Raw genomic sequence first — 19,200 nt, forward strand, 5'->3', positions numbered from 1 at the left:
GAAAATATTTCCTCATTTCATCATCCTCTATCTGCTATCCGCTATCTAAAGTGCTTTCTTTCCTCAAGCACAAACCTGCCTTATTCTGCTTCTCAGACTCGTTTTGACCTTGAGCTTTGGGTTATTTCTTAACAGAACGGCAGATAGACAGACTTTGGCCTTGAATGGAAAATCAGGAATTATGGTTGTGGGAAATTGTTGTACTTTTAACATTTGTGGATGTTGTATTTATTTGCATTTGATTCAGTTTTTGAATTTAATGTGTTTTTTTAGTCAATTTAATGTGTTATTTAGTCAAAAATCACTGTTACTATTGTTTCATTTTAAAAAAAATAAAATAAAAATACATTTAGCAGAATTTGCACCTTTACTGAGAAACATAAGGACATGTAAAGATATTAAGGCCAGGACTTACTTATTTTTATGTAATTTATTTAATTTTTTGTTATTTTTGTACTTTTACCGAGACAACATCACTTCATGTTAAGATATTAACTAAGATATGAGCTCAGGATTATTATTTTTTTTAAATTTAATTATTGTTTTTGTTATTTTTTCGCTTTTACTGAGAAACAAGATCATGCATAAGATCATGTAAAGATATTACCTATTTTATTTTTGTACTTTTACTGAGAAACAAGAGATCATGTTAAGTGACCTAATTTATAATATATATCTATATATATATTAGGGCTGTCAAACGATTAATCGCGATTAATCGCATCCAAAATAAAAGTTTGTGTTTACAAAATATATGTGTGTGTATGGAGTATAATTATTTTCTATATATAAATATACACACATGCATATATATTTAAGAAAAATGTGTTATTTATATATAATATAAATTATATATAATATAAATATATATACACAGTATATACATGCAAATATTTCTTAAATATATACATGCATGTGTGTGTGTATTTATATATAGAAAATAATTATACACTGTACACACACATATATTATGTAAAAACAAACTTTTATTTTGGATGCGATTAATCGCGATTAATCGTTTGACAGCCCTAATATATATATATATAATTCTTTTTATTTTATTTTTTGGGGGCCTGAGCCATATTTTAAATTAGGTCACTAAGAAATCACTCAGAAGACCTTAGCAGTCAAATCTTTAGCAACTGCCTTCAACTTCATCAAAGCATAATGGCGGTGAGTTTTACACAGGTAAACACCGCTAATCCATGAGCTTTTGTTCTTGTTGTTTTGAAATGCTGTAAGCGTTCTGTCCTGTACCATGCATGTGCTTTCTTTGAACTAGCATTGAATGTCAACGAGTTTCCAAACAAAAGAAACAGCCTTCAGCAAACTAAAGACATTTGTTTGTGCTTAAACACGTGAGTTATATTTATGCACAATAACTTTATTATAGGACCAGCAGAGTCACTGTGTTCTTTTCCAGCATGTTCTCAATGTACGAGGGCCGTGTTGATCCTGGTGTCGGGTGTGTTCACATCGCACGAGAAATACAGGCGCGATTCCAGACGTCTAAAACTGCACAGACAGTAGATTAAAGAGAGCTTGATCAGTCCTGAATTCACAGGAATAAAATATGTGTACCATGAATTCACTTAGCATGAAAAGCAGTTAAATGGCTGGTAACAAAGTACTGACCAAAATGATCACACAAACAGAGGATTTCCCCACAGAATTGCTTGTAAGAAAAGTAACAGCTCAATGTTTTAAAGGGGTGGTATAATGCCCTTTTCACAAGATGTAAAATAAGTCTTTGATGTCCCCAGAGTGTGTGTGTGAAGTTTTAGCTCAAAATACCCCACAGATATTTTTATATAGCATGTTAAAATCGTCACTTTTTGAGAGTGAGCAAAAACACACCTATTTATGTCTGTCCCTTTAAATGCAAATGAAAGGTAGCTGATGTGTAGTTATCTTCTGGTCAATGATTAGCATATTCTGTCATGATAATCTATAAATCGTGTTCAGGGGGCGGGGTTTATGTAAATTCTAGGGTTTGTGATGTCACTAACTCGGGAGGAATGTGGTGTAGTCTCTACCAGCCGTTTGTTGTAGTCCTTAAAAAGCGATTTCTGTAAAAGCAAATATCTCCCTTTGCTTTGAACTTTGAGCGTTGTTGTAACTTTGCAGATGTTGTTTATGCTCAAACAGCAACATTACACACTAACTAAAGTTAAAAAAAATTCAATCATAATCAACCACCCCTTTAATACTCTGGTCATTTCTGTTTTGTAGCCTGGTTGGGAGTTTTTGGAGCCTCATGAATTATGCAGTCCTCATCACCCCCATCAGCTGCCTGCGCTGCCCCCTGGCTGGGAGGAGAGGCAGGACAACCTGGGACGAACTTACTACGTCAACCACGAAAGCAGGACCACACAGTGGCACAGACCCACCATCCAGTAATTATCACCTCCTTAAAAACACACACACACACACACACACACATTAGAAACATGCATACACAAGCCCAACAACATACACAAGCCCAGTGCTCAATGTAAATATTTGCATTTGTCTTTTACGGTAATTCATTTGGCATATGGTTTCAATCAACCCCATGACCTTGCTGTCGCAGTGATGTTTGACCATCTGAATTACAATTTACTTAATTGCTTTTTAGTACATCAAATATACTTTTTGCGCAAAAGGCCATGTTAAGATTTATAAATTTAAAAAGGTCAGTATTTATTTTACTTTATTTTATATTTTTATTTTATTTCTTTTATTTAGTTTTTTATTTTATTAATACATCGTTTACATTTATTTATACATATGTATGTATATATATATTAGTACATCAAATATACATATTGCCTTTTGACTGAGAAGCAAAAGGCCTTTAAGATTTTATATTTAAAAAGGTCAGTATTTGTTTTATTTTATATTTGTATTATTTTTATTTAGATGTATTAAGTACACTAAATATGCATTTTGCAATTGACTTTATTTTATATTTTGTTTGTTTTATTTTTTATATTTTGTTTTATTTTATTTATTCATTTATTTATTTTTTATTAGTGCTTCAAACATACATTCTGCACTTTGACTGAGAAAAAGCCATATTTTACATTTGAAAGGTCAGTATTTTATTTTTTATTTTTATTTTATTTTATTTGGTTTTATTTTTATTTTTTTATTTTTTTTATTTCACTTTATATAAAAAAATAAAATCATAAAAAAAGGTCAGAAATTTTCATAATCAGGATATAAACATAATTTTGACCCTCTAAATATGTTTTTTTATTTTTTTTATTTTTTTTTTGTGAGTATGTGAGACATCATGCATTTATTTTCTGTAGACTTTCAGCAATCAGCAGGTCATGACCCCCTTACACAAAACTCTTTAGAAGTCAATCATCCTGTTCTGCCTTAGACCGGCCTCTAATTTCCTTCCTCTGCTCTCGGCTGGTCAGCTCACCTGCTTTATTTGAGTCTTTCTGGGTCATTTTGAGCACTGAAGTGTGTGTTTTGTCCTGATTTACAGGGACACTCAAAGAGACAATGAACAGAGACAGGATACACACAACGAGTCCCAGCGGGCGTTCCTCACACGCAGACAAATATCTGAACATGACGAGAACCACGAGCGCAGAGAGTCACCTGAGGTACTCACACACACTCTTCTGTGACTTCTTCCGAACACATGGGCAAACGACACACATTCACATCTGTGTGTGTGTTTTGTAGAGCTGGGAGATCATAACGGCAGATGAGTCCACGTTATACAGCCTCAGCGAGCGCTCGCCACCGCCCCCCCACTCCCCGATGGAGTTCACGGGATTCTGTGAGGAGTTCAGTCGACTTCAGCCAGGAAACGACAGACGCACGTCCCTCACGGTCAGTCCACACACACACACACACACACGCACGCACGCACACGTCACAAAGACTTTGGCAAGTAATAAAATAAAATGCTTGGGTTGGATTAAAACTTCATGTTGCGTGAGTAATTATCAGCTGAATATCTCTCCTCCTGTCTCTGAAAATGTCCAGAATTTTTTATCTTTTTACGACAATCATTTTAGGTTTAGTCAACTAGGTGACTGCAGCACATTTAGAATATACATAACCAGAAATAAACTAATTAAGGTTTTGTACTTGTTATTTTGAGTGTGACACAAGATTCAGTGCAAGTAGTCCATTGATCAAATCGATCAACAGACAGTAAAGACATTTATTATATTACAAAATATTTGTATTTCAAATAAACAGTTCTTTTGAATGTTGTGTTTATCAAAGAATCACGAAAACAAAAATATTAAGCAGCACAACTGTTTTCAACATTGATGAGAATGAGAAATGTTTCTTGATCATCAAAACATAATATTAGAATGATTTCTGTAGGATCATGTGACACTGAAGACTGGAGTAATGATGCTGAAAATTCAGCTTTGATCTCAGGATATAAATTACACTTTACTAGATATTCACATAGAAAACAGTTATTTTAAATTAGAATAATTTTTCACAATATTGTAATTTTTACTGTATTTTTAATCAAATAAATGCAGTGTTGCTGAGCAGAAGAGACTTCTTTCAAAAACATTTATAGAAAAATTACTGACCCCAAACATTTGAATGATAGTGTGACACAAGCAATTCAAATCAAACTAATGCTAACTAAATACTTAAAACAACTCGCACATTTTCTAACTCCTTACAATGTTTATTTAAGATGCCAAATATATATGAGGTGTTATATATATTCCTCACATTAAAGGTGCAGTCTGTAAAAATGACAACTAGTGGTCGAAGTAGGTACTGCAGTCCAATTCAAAACATCGAAGATTGTTGTTTCTCCCGCCTCCTGAGACTGGACCGCGCACACACGGGTTGCCAGTTTGAGCACACGCAACAGGAACGAGTGCAATGGACAATGAAAACTGACAACGTGCAGTATCACAAACCAAAACAAAAACAAACATTCCAGCCTGGAAACGCACATTTCAATGTAAAATAACTGGCTGTAGAAGTGTTTTTCAGTGTTTCCTCAATATATGCAAACATATTATGGTATTTTTATGCTTTAGTAGAGTGAAAAAGTTACATACAGCACCTTTAAGCCACTGATACAAAAATCAAAATGGGTCTTGACGTTTTTGTGGCTGTCAATCATTCCTTAATGATTCATATGATGCTCCAACTAAGTGAGTTCAACATTGACTATATTGATAATTTAGCATGACCTCTGACGTGTAAATTAAGATAAATAGTAATGTGCGCAGTGATTATGGTTACTAGGTAATCGCATTAGTTTGATCAAAGTACATGAGGTAAAGTTGGATCACAATATTGCCAAAATCCCATCATAATCGCATGTAAATGTGCTCATTGTTATATTTAAACCCAGTGTATTTGTAACAGTGTAAACAACATTTATATAAACAATGTTTAACATACCAGAGTGTGTAGTTTCATCTCATATTTAGTTAAACTGTTGTGTTTTCCCTCAGCCACAGGGTCACGGCAGCCGCAGAGGAAGCGCACAGACCCTCACGGCGGAAGAGCATCCGGTTCACCCCGTGGTGAGAGCACTGAAACATTTACATTTACATTTATTCATTTAGCAGACGCTTTTATCCAAAGCGACTTACACATGAGAACAATAGAAGCAGTTAAAGGGATACTTCACCAGTTAACATTAAGCTTTGTATCAGTAGAAACCCGGTAGTATTTTCAAGTGACCGAGCTTCCCTCCCTCATGTCCCCCTGAGACGAGAGATTTCTGTATTGTGTGTCTGGAAAAAAACCTCCGATGACACAAAAATCATCATTTAGCTCATCAGGGGCTTTTTTGTCCAGAGGCGAGAGACTCCAGCCAGTAGGAGGAGCTCGTCCCGCATGTCTTCAACCCGCCCATAGGGGGATCTCACGATAAAACGCCGTCTTTTCAGTTTCGAGTCGACTAGTAGACTAGTTGTATAATTTCTTCCGATACGGCCCTCTGTAACCGGGAGGCGTGGCTTGGGAGTGGCCTCGTAGGGCAGCGAAGCAAGTGCATTCTGGGAGTTGTTGTCTTTCATCCACATGAGCCAAAAATACATTTTCTGGCTGTTCTCAGTCTAGAAGGCACCAACTTCTAAAATAATTTCACATTTCTACCACATAAATGACCCAATTTAAATACACAGTGGTGAAATATCCCTTTAAACTAACAATAGGACAACAATATGCAAGTGCTATGACGCTTCCCAGTTTAATCTATTTTTTTATTTATTTTTAATAAATGGATATAGAATAGAAGATAAAGTGTCAGTATTAATGGATCAAGTGCTGATGTGTCTTCAGACGTTTCTTGAACATATAAACATTCAATTATATCTGTCGGTAACACTTTACAATAAGGTTTATTAGTTAACATTCGTTAATGTATTAAAGGATAATTCCGGTTTTTAGCACTTTGAGTCTCTTTTCTGGTTTGTTTTGGATGAACTAGGATGAACTAAACAACCCTTAACGTTCGTTTTCAAAACTGTGCAACTCACCAAGTGGTTAGTGGTGTTCGTTGATGTTCCAAAACAAGTAGCGAAGCGAAATACAGTTTCTGTCGTGTTTTATTTGGCATTTTGTAAAATCCCATTGATTTCTGTTGGAGGACTCATTGCTCGTTGATATTGCTGTGCTAACGCTTCAGACTCAAATATCGAGCGGAAGTTTATACGCGGTTGTGAGGTATCTGAAAAAATAGTTCCACTATAGCAAATAACATGCATTGAAATCATACATTGCGCCGATATATTTGTTTTTAAATCATCAACGAACACCACTAACCACTCGGTGAGTTGCACAGTTTTGAAAACGAATGTTAAGGGTTGTTTTAAGGACATGTTCGTGCATGCTCGTATCCAGCCACTCTGAGGCGGTCAAAGGCGATTCTAGACGAGTCAAAAAGTCGAGACAGGACCCATCGTCAACATTTCTGTGTCCACCACTCTTGTTCATCCAAAACAAACTAGAAAAGAGACTCAAAGTGCTAAATACCGGAATTATCCTTTAACAAGGGCTGCCCGATTATGACAAAAATCATAATTGTCGATTATTCCCTTGAAATTATTCTGTAATTGCGATTATTAATTACAATTATCACAATTTACATTGAATGATGTTTTGAATATCTTTATACCATTGTTTGAAGCGACTGCAAGCCATATTGTTATATCAAAATAAACAAGCTAAAAAAAACACTCTTCCTGAACAACGTTTTATTGCTTTTCTATAGCATTAAGCCTCAAATGTCAAATATAAAAAAATGTATTTAAAGAAACCAAACCAAAGTAAAAATATGCATGGTATTGTAATGTTATACTAAAACTAAAATTGGGGGAAAAAACCCTGTAGAAATAAAAACACATCTTAAGCACTGAATAATATAAGTGGACTTTTATTTTGTAAACGATTACATAATTATAATACATAATAATTGTGCAGCCCTAGTATTAACTAACATGAACTAACCATGAGCAATACATTTGTTACTGTATTTGTTAATCTTTGTTAACGTTAGTTAATTAATAAAAATACAGCTGTTCATTGTTTGTTCATGTTAGTTCACAGTGCATTGACTAATGTTAACAAGATTTTAATAAAGTATTAGTAAATGTTGAAATTAACATTTAACAAAGATTAAAAATGCTGTATAAGTGCAGTTGATTATTAGTTCATGCTAACTAATGTAGTTAGCTAATGCTAACGAATGTGCCTTATTGTAAAGTGTTACCCATCCGTCCGAGGCCAGCCCGAACTCTCGCCGTGTGCTCTAGTTTCAGCAGTGTTTTGCTCAGTCTCCCAGCACATGATGTGTAATCTTAGATGCCCCAGATTTCCCAGCATGCCCTGAACCTCGCAATACATCCCTCATCTGCTCCCAGAGGACAGTGTGTTTGAGAGGCAAACTGCTAACTGATGGCTATTTATGAGCCAAACGGACGATCTGTAATGGATTGTTTCCCCTTTTTTTGCTTTCCTCATTTAACCCCTCTCTACATTTTCATTTTTTTACTCACTTTTATCCTTTTCTGTTCTTCCCGTTAGCTATTACCCACCTCTGCCGGGCTGCCTCCGGGATGGGAGGAAAAGCAGGACAGTAAAGGGAGACTTTATTACGTCAATCACAACAGCAGAACCACGACCTGGACACGGCCGCTCATTCAGGTACGTCTCCTTCCGGGTTGAACGGTTCTCTCTTCCCACAATTTGTGGGAAACAATGTTAAATAATTAGGGCCCAAGCACCGATGGTGTGAGGACCCTACTGGAATTGCTCCTTTTATAAATAATTGTTTTTTTCTGATAAAAATGTTAATTAATTATTGTTATTAATTTTTTTTTTTTTTTTTTTTTTAAGCTACAGGTTTGCTTTGCTTGTTTGTATGGCAGTTTGGGCCAAAAATTGTGATTTATATATGACTATAAAATAATAATAATAATAATAATAATAACAACAAATATAATATTTTTGTTATTATTATAAATATTAATACTATGAAACTAAACAATAATTTAGTAATAACAAATAAATCAACAATAAAAGTGAAAATAGTTATAATTAATAATAATAATAATTATTATTATTATTATTAATACTGAATAAAAATATTAAACAAAATAAGAAAGCACTTCTGTAATATTTCACTATAGAATAATTAATGTTAAGTATTTAAGAAAATTAATATAATAATAATAATAATAACTATATTTTACAGAGCTAATTATGGCTGTCTAAAATTATTTCAATTTTTTTTATTTGTACTCTTTTTTATTTTTTATTTTATCATATCAAATTTTATTTAATTTTATGTTTTATTATTGTTGTTATTATTACTATTACTAAATAAAAATTAAAAAAACAAAAAAACAAAAAAATAAAAATAATAAGAAGAATTATATTTTTTTCAGAACTAATTATGGCTGACTTAATTTCTCCATTTGTAAATTTTAAACCATCAAGCTTTTTATTTTGGCAGTAAACCGCAGAGAGGCCTTAAAGTTTCTGTTTTGTTGAAAACAGCCGGTTTATAAGTGCATCTCATTACAGGTTTGGGAAGATGGTGGAAAGCACCTGATCAATTTGCTTTGCGATTTCTGTCTAATTTTGATAAATTATGTGGGCCTAATTTGTGGCGTAATAATTCAGAATATTTCTATCCTGAACTTTGACCTCTGTATTTCAGCTCATACAGCCTCCCTCTGAGGTGACGGGCGGGGCCATGTCTCTCTCCCAGAATCCCACAGGCTACGCTCCGCCCCTGCTGTCCCCAGAAGTGTCCCCGCAGCACACACACACACACACACACAAACCAGAGCCCTTGGGTCTGATGCCGACCGGCTGGGAGGTGCGCAGCGCTCCAAACGGACGGGCCTTTTTCATAGACCACAACACTAAGACCACCTCATGGGTACGACAGACACAAACAGAAATACTTTTATTTTTATATTATATGACATGGCATTACCTTATGCATATGACTATAATACTTGTTCATTGTTCCATACCATTGTTCATGCTGAAATGTACTTCCTGTGTTTGCCATCCTGTTTCCTGTGCCGTCACAGGACGACCCCCGGTTGAAGGTTCCCGTGCAAATGAGGAGAGTCTCCCTTGACCCCACTGACCTCGGCCCACTGCCGGTACGATGGATGATGTCATTGCTGATGTCATAATCATAATATGATTTTATTGATATGGTGTTCAGGACAGATGTTAAAAAAGTGTGTGTGCGTTTGTGCGTGTGTGTGTGTGTGTGTCTCTTATAGCCTGGCTGGGAGGAGCGAGTACATAGTGACGGCAGAATCTTCTACATCGATCACAGTAAGTTCATAACCACACCTAGTGCTGGGCGGTATACCGGTTCATACCGAAAACCGGTGTATATTTTCGTTATGATATTAATTTTGAATATACCGCCATACCGAAGTACGTTACGCCGCGTGACACTGTTTCAGACGGAGCCTTTACAATGGTGCACTTCTAAGCAGCGACTGCGAGGCGTGGTGAAGGTAAACAGCAGTGCTCTGGTAGGGAAGATGGATGTAGAGGGCTGCATTGGGATTGAGTCCCGCCGGGTCCCGCGGGACCCAACGCAAATCTCGTGGGAGCGGGCGGTTTGAACTTTGCTGCGGGCGGGAATGGGCGGCTAAAAAAAAACACTGCGGGATCGGGAGGTAGCCTAGCGACATTATGGAGATGTCAATAATGGTGCTTTTCCACTACACAGTACCAGCTCGCCTCGGCTCGGATCGACTCGACTCGCCTCGCCTTTGTTTGGTTTTCCACTGTGTAAAAGTTGTAATCTGCTTCCAGGTACTTTTTTTTCGTACCACCTCCGGCGAGGTTCTGGGAGAGCTGAGGCGATACTAAAATGTGACGTGAAAACACGTCAGACTGCTGATCAGAGAGAATCATCACTATTCACTGCGTCATCATTGCACGCGCCAGACGGAGTATCCTGAATAAAAACAACAAAAACAAAACCATCCAAAAACAGCATACACTCGATTTCCTCCATTGTCCTGTGTGTATGTGTCCAGAATACATGCCGGCCAGGGAAACGAAACAAACAACCCCATGAATCTCTTAAATAATAGCAATACAAATACATGTTTTTTCCTGCGGGACGGGAGAAGACACAAAGTCAATGCATCTCTATTATTGTGCGGGAATAAATTCTCAGAGTTTTGCGGGTGCGGGCGGGAGTGGACATTTTTTCACACAATTGACACTTTTCACACGCTCTCACACCACACATCCATTTTCTCACGCACAGAAATCGCGAAGACTAGGCAGAGCAGGTTACTTATGATATAAAAAAAATCTCGATTGTTTGACGAAATTCAAACAATAAATACCATTTTGGCGCTTGTAAATGTGATGCGACAGATCCCTAGCGGCATGTGAACCGATCATCTCTAGCAAATAGTAAATAAACACGAATGAACACTGTTGAAAGATACAGTACAACTTACCGAAATGTATATTCCTCATACATAATATCGACCAATCAATCAAACAAAGGGGTCAATAAAACAGCTGGAGAACAATTATGTCACATTACATTTACCTCAGGAAAGCCATTTGATGACCATATAGGCTATAGCACGTTAGTTGGCTAGAAGAAAAGAGCTATAGAGAGTATTTCGCTAAATATGTGTACTATATTACATATTAATTATATTTTTACTTATATCATTAAATAAAGTTGTTGTTATAATAAAAAAAACGCATTATATTTATGCTCTCTGTATGTTTACAGCATTAGGTGAGTTGTTTTTTTTCTTGAGAAAAATTAATGCCTATCTCGTGTAGCCTACCTAATATTTATCCAAATGAGTCAATATTAAATCAAATAATTGAATTGAATTGAAATAATAAAAAAACATAGCTTACCAGAAATTGTACCATGTAAACATTGCAACATGTTGTCACTAAACCTAATAAAATTCAGTGTAGTTACTAAAATGGTTTGACAATCACAATACTCTTATTGTGATGCATTTTTTTCCCGAATTCCCGAATTATTCTACAATATTCACTAATGACAGTAAAATAGACCATCCTAAGTCAATTTACTGCAGTAATTCCTCTCTCAACCAGTAGAAAATGCATTGAACACCTGATTATGCATGAAAAAAATAAAACGTCATAAACCGGAAAACCGGCATAATTTTTAAAAAAACCTTGATATAAATTTTTGGTCAAACCGCCCAGCACTAACCACACCTATTCCAAAAACCCACAATGTTGAACTTTTTCTTGGAATCTGGAACTGATATGTGTAATTTTTTAAATTTTAAAATTGTATACAATATTTTTAAAACTCTTTTTTTTATATTATGTTTTTAAACATATTTTTTTATTTAATTTATTTATACCATACTATTATGGTATATATAAATTAATTGTATTATTCAATATTTATTTATTTACATTTTATTTAAATTATTTAATATTTAAAAAAATAAATTATATATATATATATATATATATATATATATATATATATATATATATATATATATATATATATATATTCATTTATAACATTTCTGTTATATATTAATTTGATTTTATACAATCTTTTTTAAATCTCTTTTATATTGTTTTTAAATTTATTTTTATTTAATTTATAACTTTTCTACATATCATACTTTAATATACTTATATTTATTATTTATTTACATTTTATTTTAATATTTAAAGAAATCTTTTATATTATATTTATAAATGTTTTTAAAATTGATAAATTGTATAATTTAATTTATATTTGTATTTATACTCTCTTTTTACATTTTTGTTTTATTTTATTTATACCAATTTTTATTTTATGCTATTTTTTTAATATATTTTTTAGACACAAAAGTCACGCAGTGGGAAGATCCAAGACTGCAGAACTCAGCCATCACTGGTCCAGTAAGTGGTTTCTGTTTCTGTTAATGTTCATGTACAGTCAGGCATTGCAGACCGAGCCAATAGGCATTAATGGATCACATTGAGATGGGCTGCAGTGATCTTTGCCATATCTTGTTTCTAAAAGTATTCTGAGCCTGAAACCCTGTACATTTCCTCCCGTTCGTTTCCTGTAAGGGGTTTGTGCGTGTCATGAGGGGAAGTTATATTTGTCCTGGTTGAGCTGAATGATCTCTGTCGGAGAGCTGATGGATTATTGGTAAAGTGATTGTGTTCTGTTTTATTTCAGGCCGTGCCTTACTCCAGAGACTATAAACAGAAGTATGAATACTTCCGCAAGAAACTGAAGAAACCGGTACGTCCCTGTCCTTCACATTCAATCCATTACAGGCTTTTTCTGTCCCATTCAGATCTCAACATCTAGACCAACTATATCTGGGGTTTATGGACGGCTTTGTTCAACAGTTATCACAATTAATGTCGTTTTAAAATCTAAAGAATCTGTAACACTTTACAATAAGCTTTCATTGGTTAACTACCTTAGTTTACATGAACTAAGAATGAACAATACTTCTTCAGCATTTATTAATCTAAGATATTAATTTCAACATTTACTAATACATTATTAAAATCAGAAGTTGTATTAACATTAGTTAATGCACTGTGAACTAACATGAACAAACAATGAACAGCTGTATTTTTAATAACTAATATTAACAAAGATTAATAAATACTGTAACAAATGTAATTGCTCATTGTTAGTTCATACATTAACGTATGTTAACAAATTAACCTTATTGTAAAGTGTTACCAAAGAATCTAGTATTGATTGGATACTTTTGAATTAGTGAACGTAAAGCTCACACTAGTGCCAGATAGACGCACACTAACTTGATTTCACGACTTTGAAGATGACGTGAAATCAAAAGTGACCCAGTTGACATTCCTGGTCTTATTTTGCACAATTCATCAGCCCACATTATTTTAAAGGAATCAGTTGTTGGATTTCATAGTCTTTCATTGGAATTCTTATTTTGTGCTAATTTGGGGTGTCACAATATATCGCAATACAAAAATGCATCAATATGTATCTTGCATAGTGACAATATGTGTATAGTTCACCCAAAATAAAAATTAATGTGTGAGAAAAATGCAAGTTTTCAGAGATTTAGTGTCAGTACTACATTAAACTGCTATATATAATGTTGAATATAATGTATAATAATGCAATAGGGGAATATTTGTGGGTCCTGATAATGTCAAATTTCTTGTTACCAGTAAAAAGTGGCCTACATTATTTTACATATATCTAGTCATTGACAGAGTGAAAGCATATTCATCTAAAATAATTGTGTATTTTCATCTTCAGAATCATGAATATTGTTATTCTGGCGTCTCTATTGTCCTGTGCTTTGGGTTTCAGCTCCAAGTCCAAGACTATTCATTTACACTCACAATGTAACACCAAATTTAGCATTTTAATCAACTTTAATCAACTCAGTTTTTTTTTTACAGTTTACCTTTTATCATATGTCTTGGAATATCGCAGTAATATCGTATCATGAGTTCAGTATCGTGATGTATATCGAATCGTGACATGAGGGTATTGCTACACTCCTAAGTGCTAATGCATCCAATACTGTGTGGGCTGGAAAAATCTTTTTGTCGTCACCTAACATGTTTGATCCAGTCAAAACCTGAAGGATAAATGAATTTAAAAATGTAATAAAATCATAATCAATCTTTTCTTCGGTCTCCAGGCTGACATCCCGAACCGCTTCGAGCTGAATGTGAGGCGTAACGCTCTTCTGGAGGACTCGTACCGGCGGATCCTGGCCGTCAAGCGCTCGGACCTGCTGAAGGCCCGTCTCTGGGTGGAGTTCGAGGGGGAGAAGGGCCTCGACTATGGGGGCGTGGCCCGGGAATGGTTCTTCCTGATCTCCAAGGAAATGTTCAACCCATATTATGGGCTGTTTGAGTATTCTGCCACGTGAGTGATGGAACTGGCCCTTTAAATGCACGCTTTTCACATTTCCAGGATTCTCAGATTAAGTCGTCATAGTTGAGTAAGCAAATATAATTTTTGCGTTCCCATTTGCCCCAATAGCACAAGAAAAAATCAACAATAGTGTTTCCACAACTTTCACAAAGAGGAAAAATATTGAGAAATTGATTACGGTGGTCAGAAGAAAGAAAGATGTCAAATGTGCCGTTGTATTAGAAACACAGTAGCGTTGACTAGCTTTCTGGATTTAATGCTAAGTCACAAAAACGCAAAATATAGTGTTATAAATGTACATCAATTTGCTAGATTTACAATGTTAATAACTGGGAATGCGCCATCACAGTGTTAAACTTTTCTAGGAATCTGGAACTATGTAATTTTTATTTATTTATTTTATAACATTTTTAAAAAATAATATATTTTTTTTATTAAATTTTATAATATTTCATAATATATTTTATAATATAATATTTAACAAAATTTTTTATATTACTTTTTCATTTAATTGTAATTTTATTCATATATATATTGTATATTATATACTCATTAGTCATTATATACTCATATTTATCTATTTATATTTTATATACATTTTTTATATTTTATATTAATTTATATATATATATATCAACTTCATATTATATATATTTTTTTTTATTTTTTTTTTATTATTATTTATATATTTATTTATTTATTTTTTGACACAAAAACCATATAGTAGGAAGAACTCTGTCTGTGAAAAGGGTCTTGCATGGAAAAACCTGTTCAAAGATCGGCTTTAAAGCTGTGCCGTGTGAATGTTGCAGGGATAACTACACCCTGCAGATCAACCCCAACTCAGGTCTGTGTAACGAGGACCACCTGTCGTATTTCAAGTTCATCGGCCGGGTGGCTGGAATGGCCGTTTATCACGGGAAGCTTTTGGATGGTGAGTAACCTGTCAAGACCAATATAAATACCCACAACTCATATTCAGAGTATTTTACTGTGGCTCTCGCCACACTGTATGCATGCAGATTGATCTAAATGTAGCCCAAATCTGTCATCGTTTACGTCATGTGGCTTATACATGTTTTTCTGTACTTGTCTGCACAGCATTCTTCATCCGGCCCTTCTACAAGATGATGTTGCAGAAGCCAATCACGTTACAGGATATGGAGTCAGTGGTGAGTGAAAGCCATACCTGAACCAATCAGCATCAGCTCTAAACATCACTTCTGTCCTTTTTCAGAGATTACAATGGCTATAGCATATTGTCTTTCATATGTAGCATACAGTACTACCACACTACCTACAAAATAGCACACTACTTCTGCAGTGTGTCTGTGCACAGTGAATATTATTTATTTATTATTATCTTTTTAGCATGGAGTGACCTACAGCATTTTCCAAATATTTCATTGTACAGTATATGACTATGTGTGATACTGTATCCCACAATGCAATGTGCTCAAATTGACATTTTAAATGATGGACACTTGTTGAATTAAATGTATATTGTAATGTTATGTATATACTATACATAATAGTAGAAGTGCACTACAACAACATAGTTGCTCTTATTTATTTTGATTTAAATTATTTTGATTTATTACTATTTTTATATTATTATTTCAATTATATATATATTTTATTTATGCGTTTATTTTTTATTTTGTTTATCTATTTTTACATGTATTTTTTTATTTTTTTTATCAGTTAAATTATATTTATTTATATTGTATTTAATTATATTTATATTCTATTTTTAAGGATTTTTCCACACAATAAATGCATTTTTTTGAAATACGAAAAAACCTATACCAAAATGTTTTTAAAATACATTTATGTAAGTACACTACAAATCCATCAAAATATTTACTGACATATCGCTTGAGACTTACTGATATAAATATTATGATTAAACTTTATTTGGAGTACCTCTTTATTCCACAATGCACATTTCTTAATATTAAGCCTAAATATGTTTTAATATTACTATTAGTAAGGATAGAATGATCTCTGCATAATATCAGCCTTTAATATAAAGTATATCAGTTTAGTATACCAAAAGCATAATTGCACTGTATTTATATTAAGTACATAAATATGTAAATGTATACTTAGCATAAAATAAATGTATTTCAAATACAATTTGCTATATATTTTTTGCAGTGCCGTAGTATTTAATTGAGCCTCTGGGTTATTAGTAAGTCGTAAAAGTTAATATTTTAACTCATGAGAGTGCTGTTTCCACTAATGATGTGATTAATGTTCCATTGAACTTTGGTTAAGTCATTCATGCCCTGTTTTCAAACACTTGTCAACCAGTCGTTTTTGGGTCATATTTCATTTTAGGACAACGAGTATTTTAATTCCCTGCGATGGATTTTGGAGAACGACCCTACAGACCTGGACCTCCGGTTCGCCATTGACGAGGAGCTTTTTGGACAGGTAATCTACTTGTGCTTTATATCCCAAGACTTCTGAAACCATACAAATGTAAAAAGGATTTGATTTGAAATGTCTTGATCTCTTCCGCAGACGCACCAGCGTGATCTGAAGCCAGGAGGTGCTGATATTGTCGTCAATGACACCAACAAAAAGGAGTATATTCAGTATGTGTCACCGCCATCTAGTGGCACGGACAGACCTCAACACATTTGACACTTGTGAAAGTTCACATACTAGAAATCAGTGTCATCAATGCGATGGGATCACTTTGAGTTAGGGTTGTTTGCTAGATAAACGAGATATAATACTCTCTCCTCTGTTTATTTCCAGTCTGGTGATGCAGTGGAGGTTTGTAGACCGGATCCAGAGACAGATGACGGCCTTCAAGGAGGTACGGACGCTCGTTCGGTCAGTTCAGGTCACTGCCGCCCACCGAGACTTACGCTGATTTATGTCTTGATGTTTTATCTGCAGGGTTTCTATGAGCTGATTCCTCTGGACCTGATCAAGATCTTTGATGAAAACGAGCTGGAGGTGAGACGACCTGCTCTAGAAACTTTATTCATCTGAGCTCTCTAAACCCTGACTGACCTGTCTGTGTTCCTCAGCTGTTGATGTGTGGCTTGGGAGACGTGGACGTCAACGACTGGAGAGAAAACACGAAATATAAAAATGGCTACAACCCAAATCACCCCGCCATCGTCTGGTTCTGGAAGGTCAGATTTGATTCCTGATGAAAATCAAATCATATAAATTTTTGTTTTGCATCTTTTCAGTGTTGAACTTGAAGGTACACTTTGTAACTTCTGGCCCTCTAGCGGTTATAAAACAAAATGGGGCTTAAATAGGCTAGGCGATTAATCAAGTTTTAATTTAAATTACGATTCTGACTTTGTATGATTTTAAAAACAAGATAATAGACATAAATATGATTATTGTGCCACGTATATAGAAGTAATTTCCTTCAAATTAAATTAAACTGAAAAACAAATAAACAATAATAATAAATAATCAAATAATATGAATAATTAAATGTGTATAAATAAATTATATGTACTTTTATTTTATTTGTTTTATTTAAATTGTTTTAATTTTATTAATTTTGTTTTAATTTTATTTCATTTTTACAGTTATTTATTTTTTTATTTATTATTATTATTATATTATTTATGTTTTACAGTTTAATTATATTCAAAGGAAATTACTTTCAAAAAAAAAAGTTCAATAAATCCATGATGCACTAGTAATCACAGTAATCGTGAAATAATCGTTACATCAGTATTGATCAATAATAATCATGATTCTGACGTTTACCATAATCGAACAGCCCTACATGTAAATCAATGAGCCACTGGAGGATGTAAATTATAATGATTTTTACCACAACTAATGGTTGTTCTTGCGCATAGCAAGTACCTAAATCCCTAAATCACTTTTATATTTATTATTACTAACAATCAGAATGAAGAATGTAATGTAGACAGTGTAATGGTCAGTTTTAACGCATCGGCTCATTGTTTATGGGATTTCAGGCGGTGCTGTTGATGGATGCAGAGAAGCGGATCCGTTTGCTGCAGTTTGTGACGGGCACGTCCCGCCTACCAATGAACGGCTTTGCTGAGCTCTACGGTAAGCCCCGCCCCCATCTCACCATACTCAGGAGTAGATCACTTCAGAATTAAAATTTCCTGATGATTTACTCAACCACACGTCATCCAAGATGTTCATGTCTTTCTTTCTTCAGTCGTATAGAAATGAAGGTTTTTGAGGAAAACATTCCAGGATTTTCTCCATATAGTGACTTCAATGGGGTCCAACGGGTTGAAGGTCCAAATGTGAGTTTCAGTGCAGCTTCAAAGTCTCGACACGATCCAGCCGAGGAATAAGAGTCTTATCTAGACAAACCAGCAGTCGTTTTATAAACAAATTAAACATTTATATACTTTTTAACCACAAATACTCGCCTTGCACGTCCACGACTTCACGCATTACGTAATCATGTTGAAAGGTGGAAAACTCCATCTCATGTTCTCCTCCAACTTCAAAATCATCCGACATCGTTGGTTTACCTTTTATTTTATTTTTGTAAATGGCGTTTGACTTAGTCTTTGCATGTTGGCTTTGTAACACTAGGTCGGTACTTATGCCCACATCACGCTTGACCTTTCAACATGATTATGTTGACATAATCTTCAGGTTGGAGGTGGAGTTGGACGCTGAAAGGAGGTTGGTTGATGGCAAACAGAGGTTGCTCTGCACAGTTAGCCTATATTTCGTTCTCCCTTCTCTTTCTTTAATGTGAAATGCTGTTTGAATTTCCAAGATAGAAATGCATTCTTGCCCTGGCTCTGTTGCTTCGGGCT

At 34.4% G+C, this 19,200-nt stretch overlaps 2 protein-coding genes across 4 annotated transcripts in view; both read left to right on the forward strand.

The window, feature by feature from the left end:
* Positions 1 to 19,200, forward strand: part of dnaaf4 (dynein axonemal assembly factor 4) — a 503,354-nt gene that overhangs the window by 415,548 nt on the left and 68,606 nt on the right. The gene's annotated exons all lie outside the window — the stretch shown is intronic.
* nedd4a (NEDD4 E3 ubiquitin protein ligase a) overlaps positions 1 to 19,200 on the forward strand; it is a 45,295-nt gene that overhangs the window by 22,538 nt on the left and 3,557 nt on the right. For 2 of the 3 annotated variants that reach the window (XM_079873892.1, XM_079873890.1), the window contains 19 exons: positions 2,233 to 2,396; positions 3,482 to 3,602; positions 3,685 to 3,834; positions 5,451 to 5,522; positions 8,029 to 8,148; positions 9,167 to 9,391; positions 9,549 to 9,623; positions 9,750 to 9,804; positions 12,344 to 12,402; positions 12,689 to 12,754; positions 14,160 to 14,389; positions 15,211 to 15,332; positions 15,500 to 15,570; positions 16,742 to 16,837; positions 16,928 to 17,001; positions 17,168 to 17,228; positions 17,312 to 17,371; positions 17,446 to 17,553; positions 18,370 to 18,466. In XM_079873892.1, the coding sequence (XP_079730018.1) occupies positions 2,233 to 2,396; positions 3,482 to 3,602; positions 3,685 to 3,834; positions 5,451 to 5,522; positions 8,029 to 8,148; positions 9,167 to 9,391; positions 9,549 to 9,623; positions 9,750 to 9,804; positions 12,344 to 12,402; positions 12,689 to 12,754; positions 14,160 to 14,389; positions 15,211 to 15,332; positions 15,500 to 15,570; positions 16,742 to 16,837; positions 16,928 to 17,001; positions 17,168 to 17,228; positions 17,312 to 17,371; positions 17,446 to 17,553; positions 18,370 to 18,466 (2,026 nt within the window). The remainder of the gene's footprint in view (positions 1 to 2,232; positions 2,397 to 3,481; positions 3,603 to 3,684; positions 3,835 to 5,450; positions 5,523 to 8,028; positions 8,149 to 9,166; positions 9,392 to 9,548; positions 9,624 to 9,749; positions 9,805 to 12,343; positions 12,403 to 12,688; positions 12,755 to 14,159; positions 14,390 to 15,210; positions 15,333 to 15,499; positions 15,571 to 16,741; positions 16,838 to 16,927; positions 17,002 to 17,167; positions 17,229 to 17,311; positions 17,372 to 17,445; positions 17,554 to 18,369; positions 18,467 to 19,200) is intronic. The other variant, XM_079873891.1, reaches the window with a different exon arrangement.

This window comes from Squalius cephalus (genome assembly GCF_949319135.1).
Source record: "Squalius cephalus genome assembly, chromosome: 6".
Lineage (NCBI taxonomy): Eukaryota > Metazoa > Chordata > Actinopteri > Cypriniformes > Leuciscidae > Squalius > Squalius cephalus.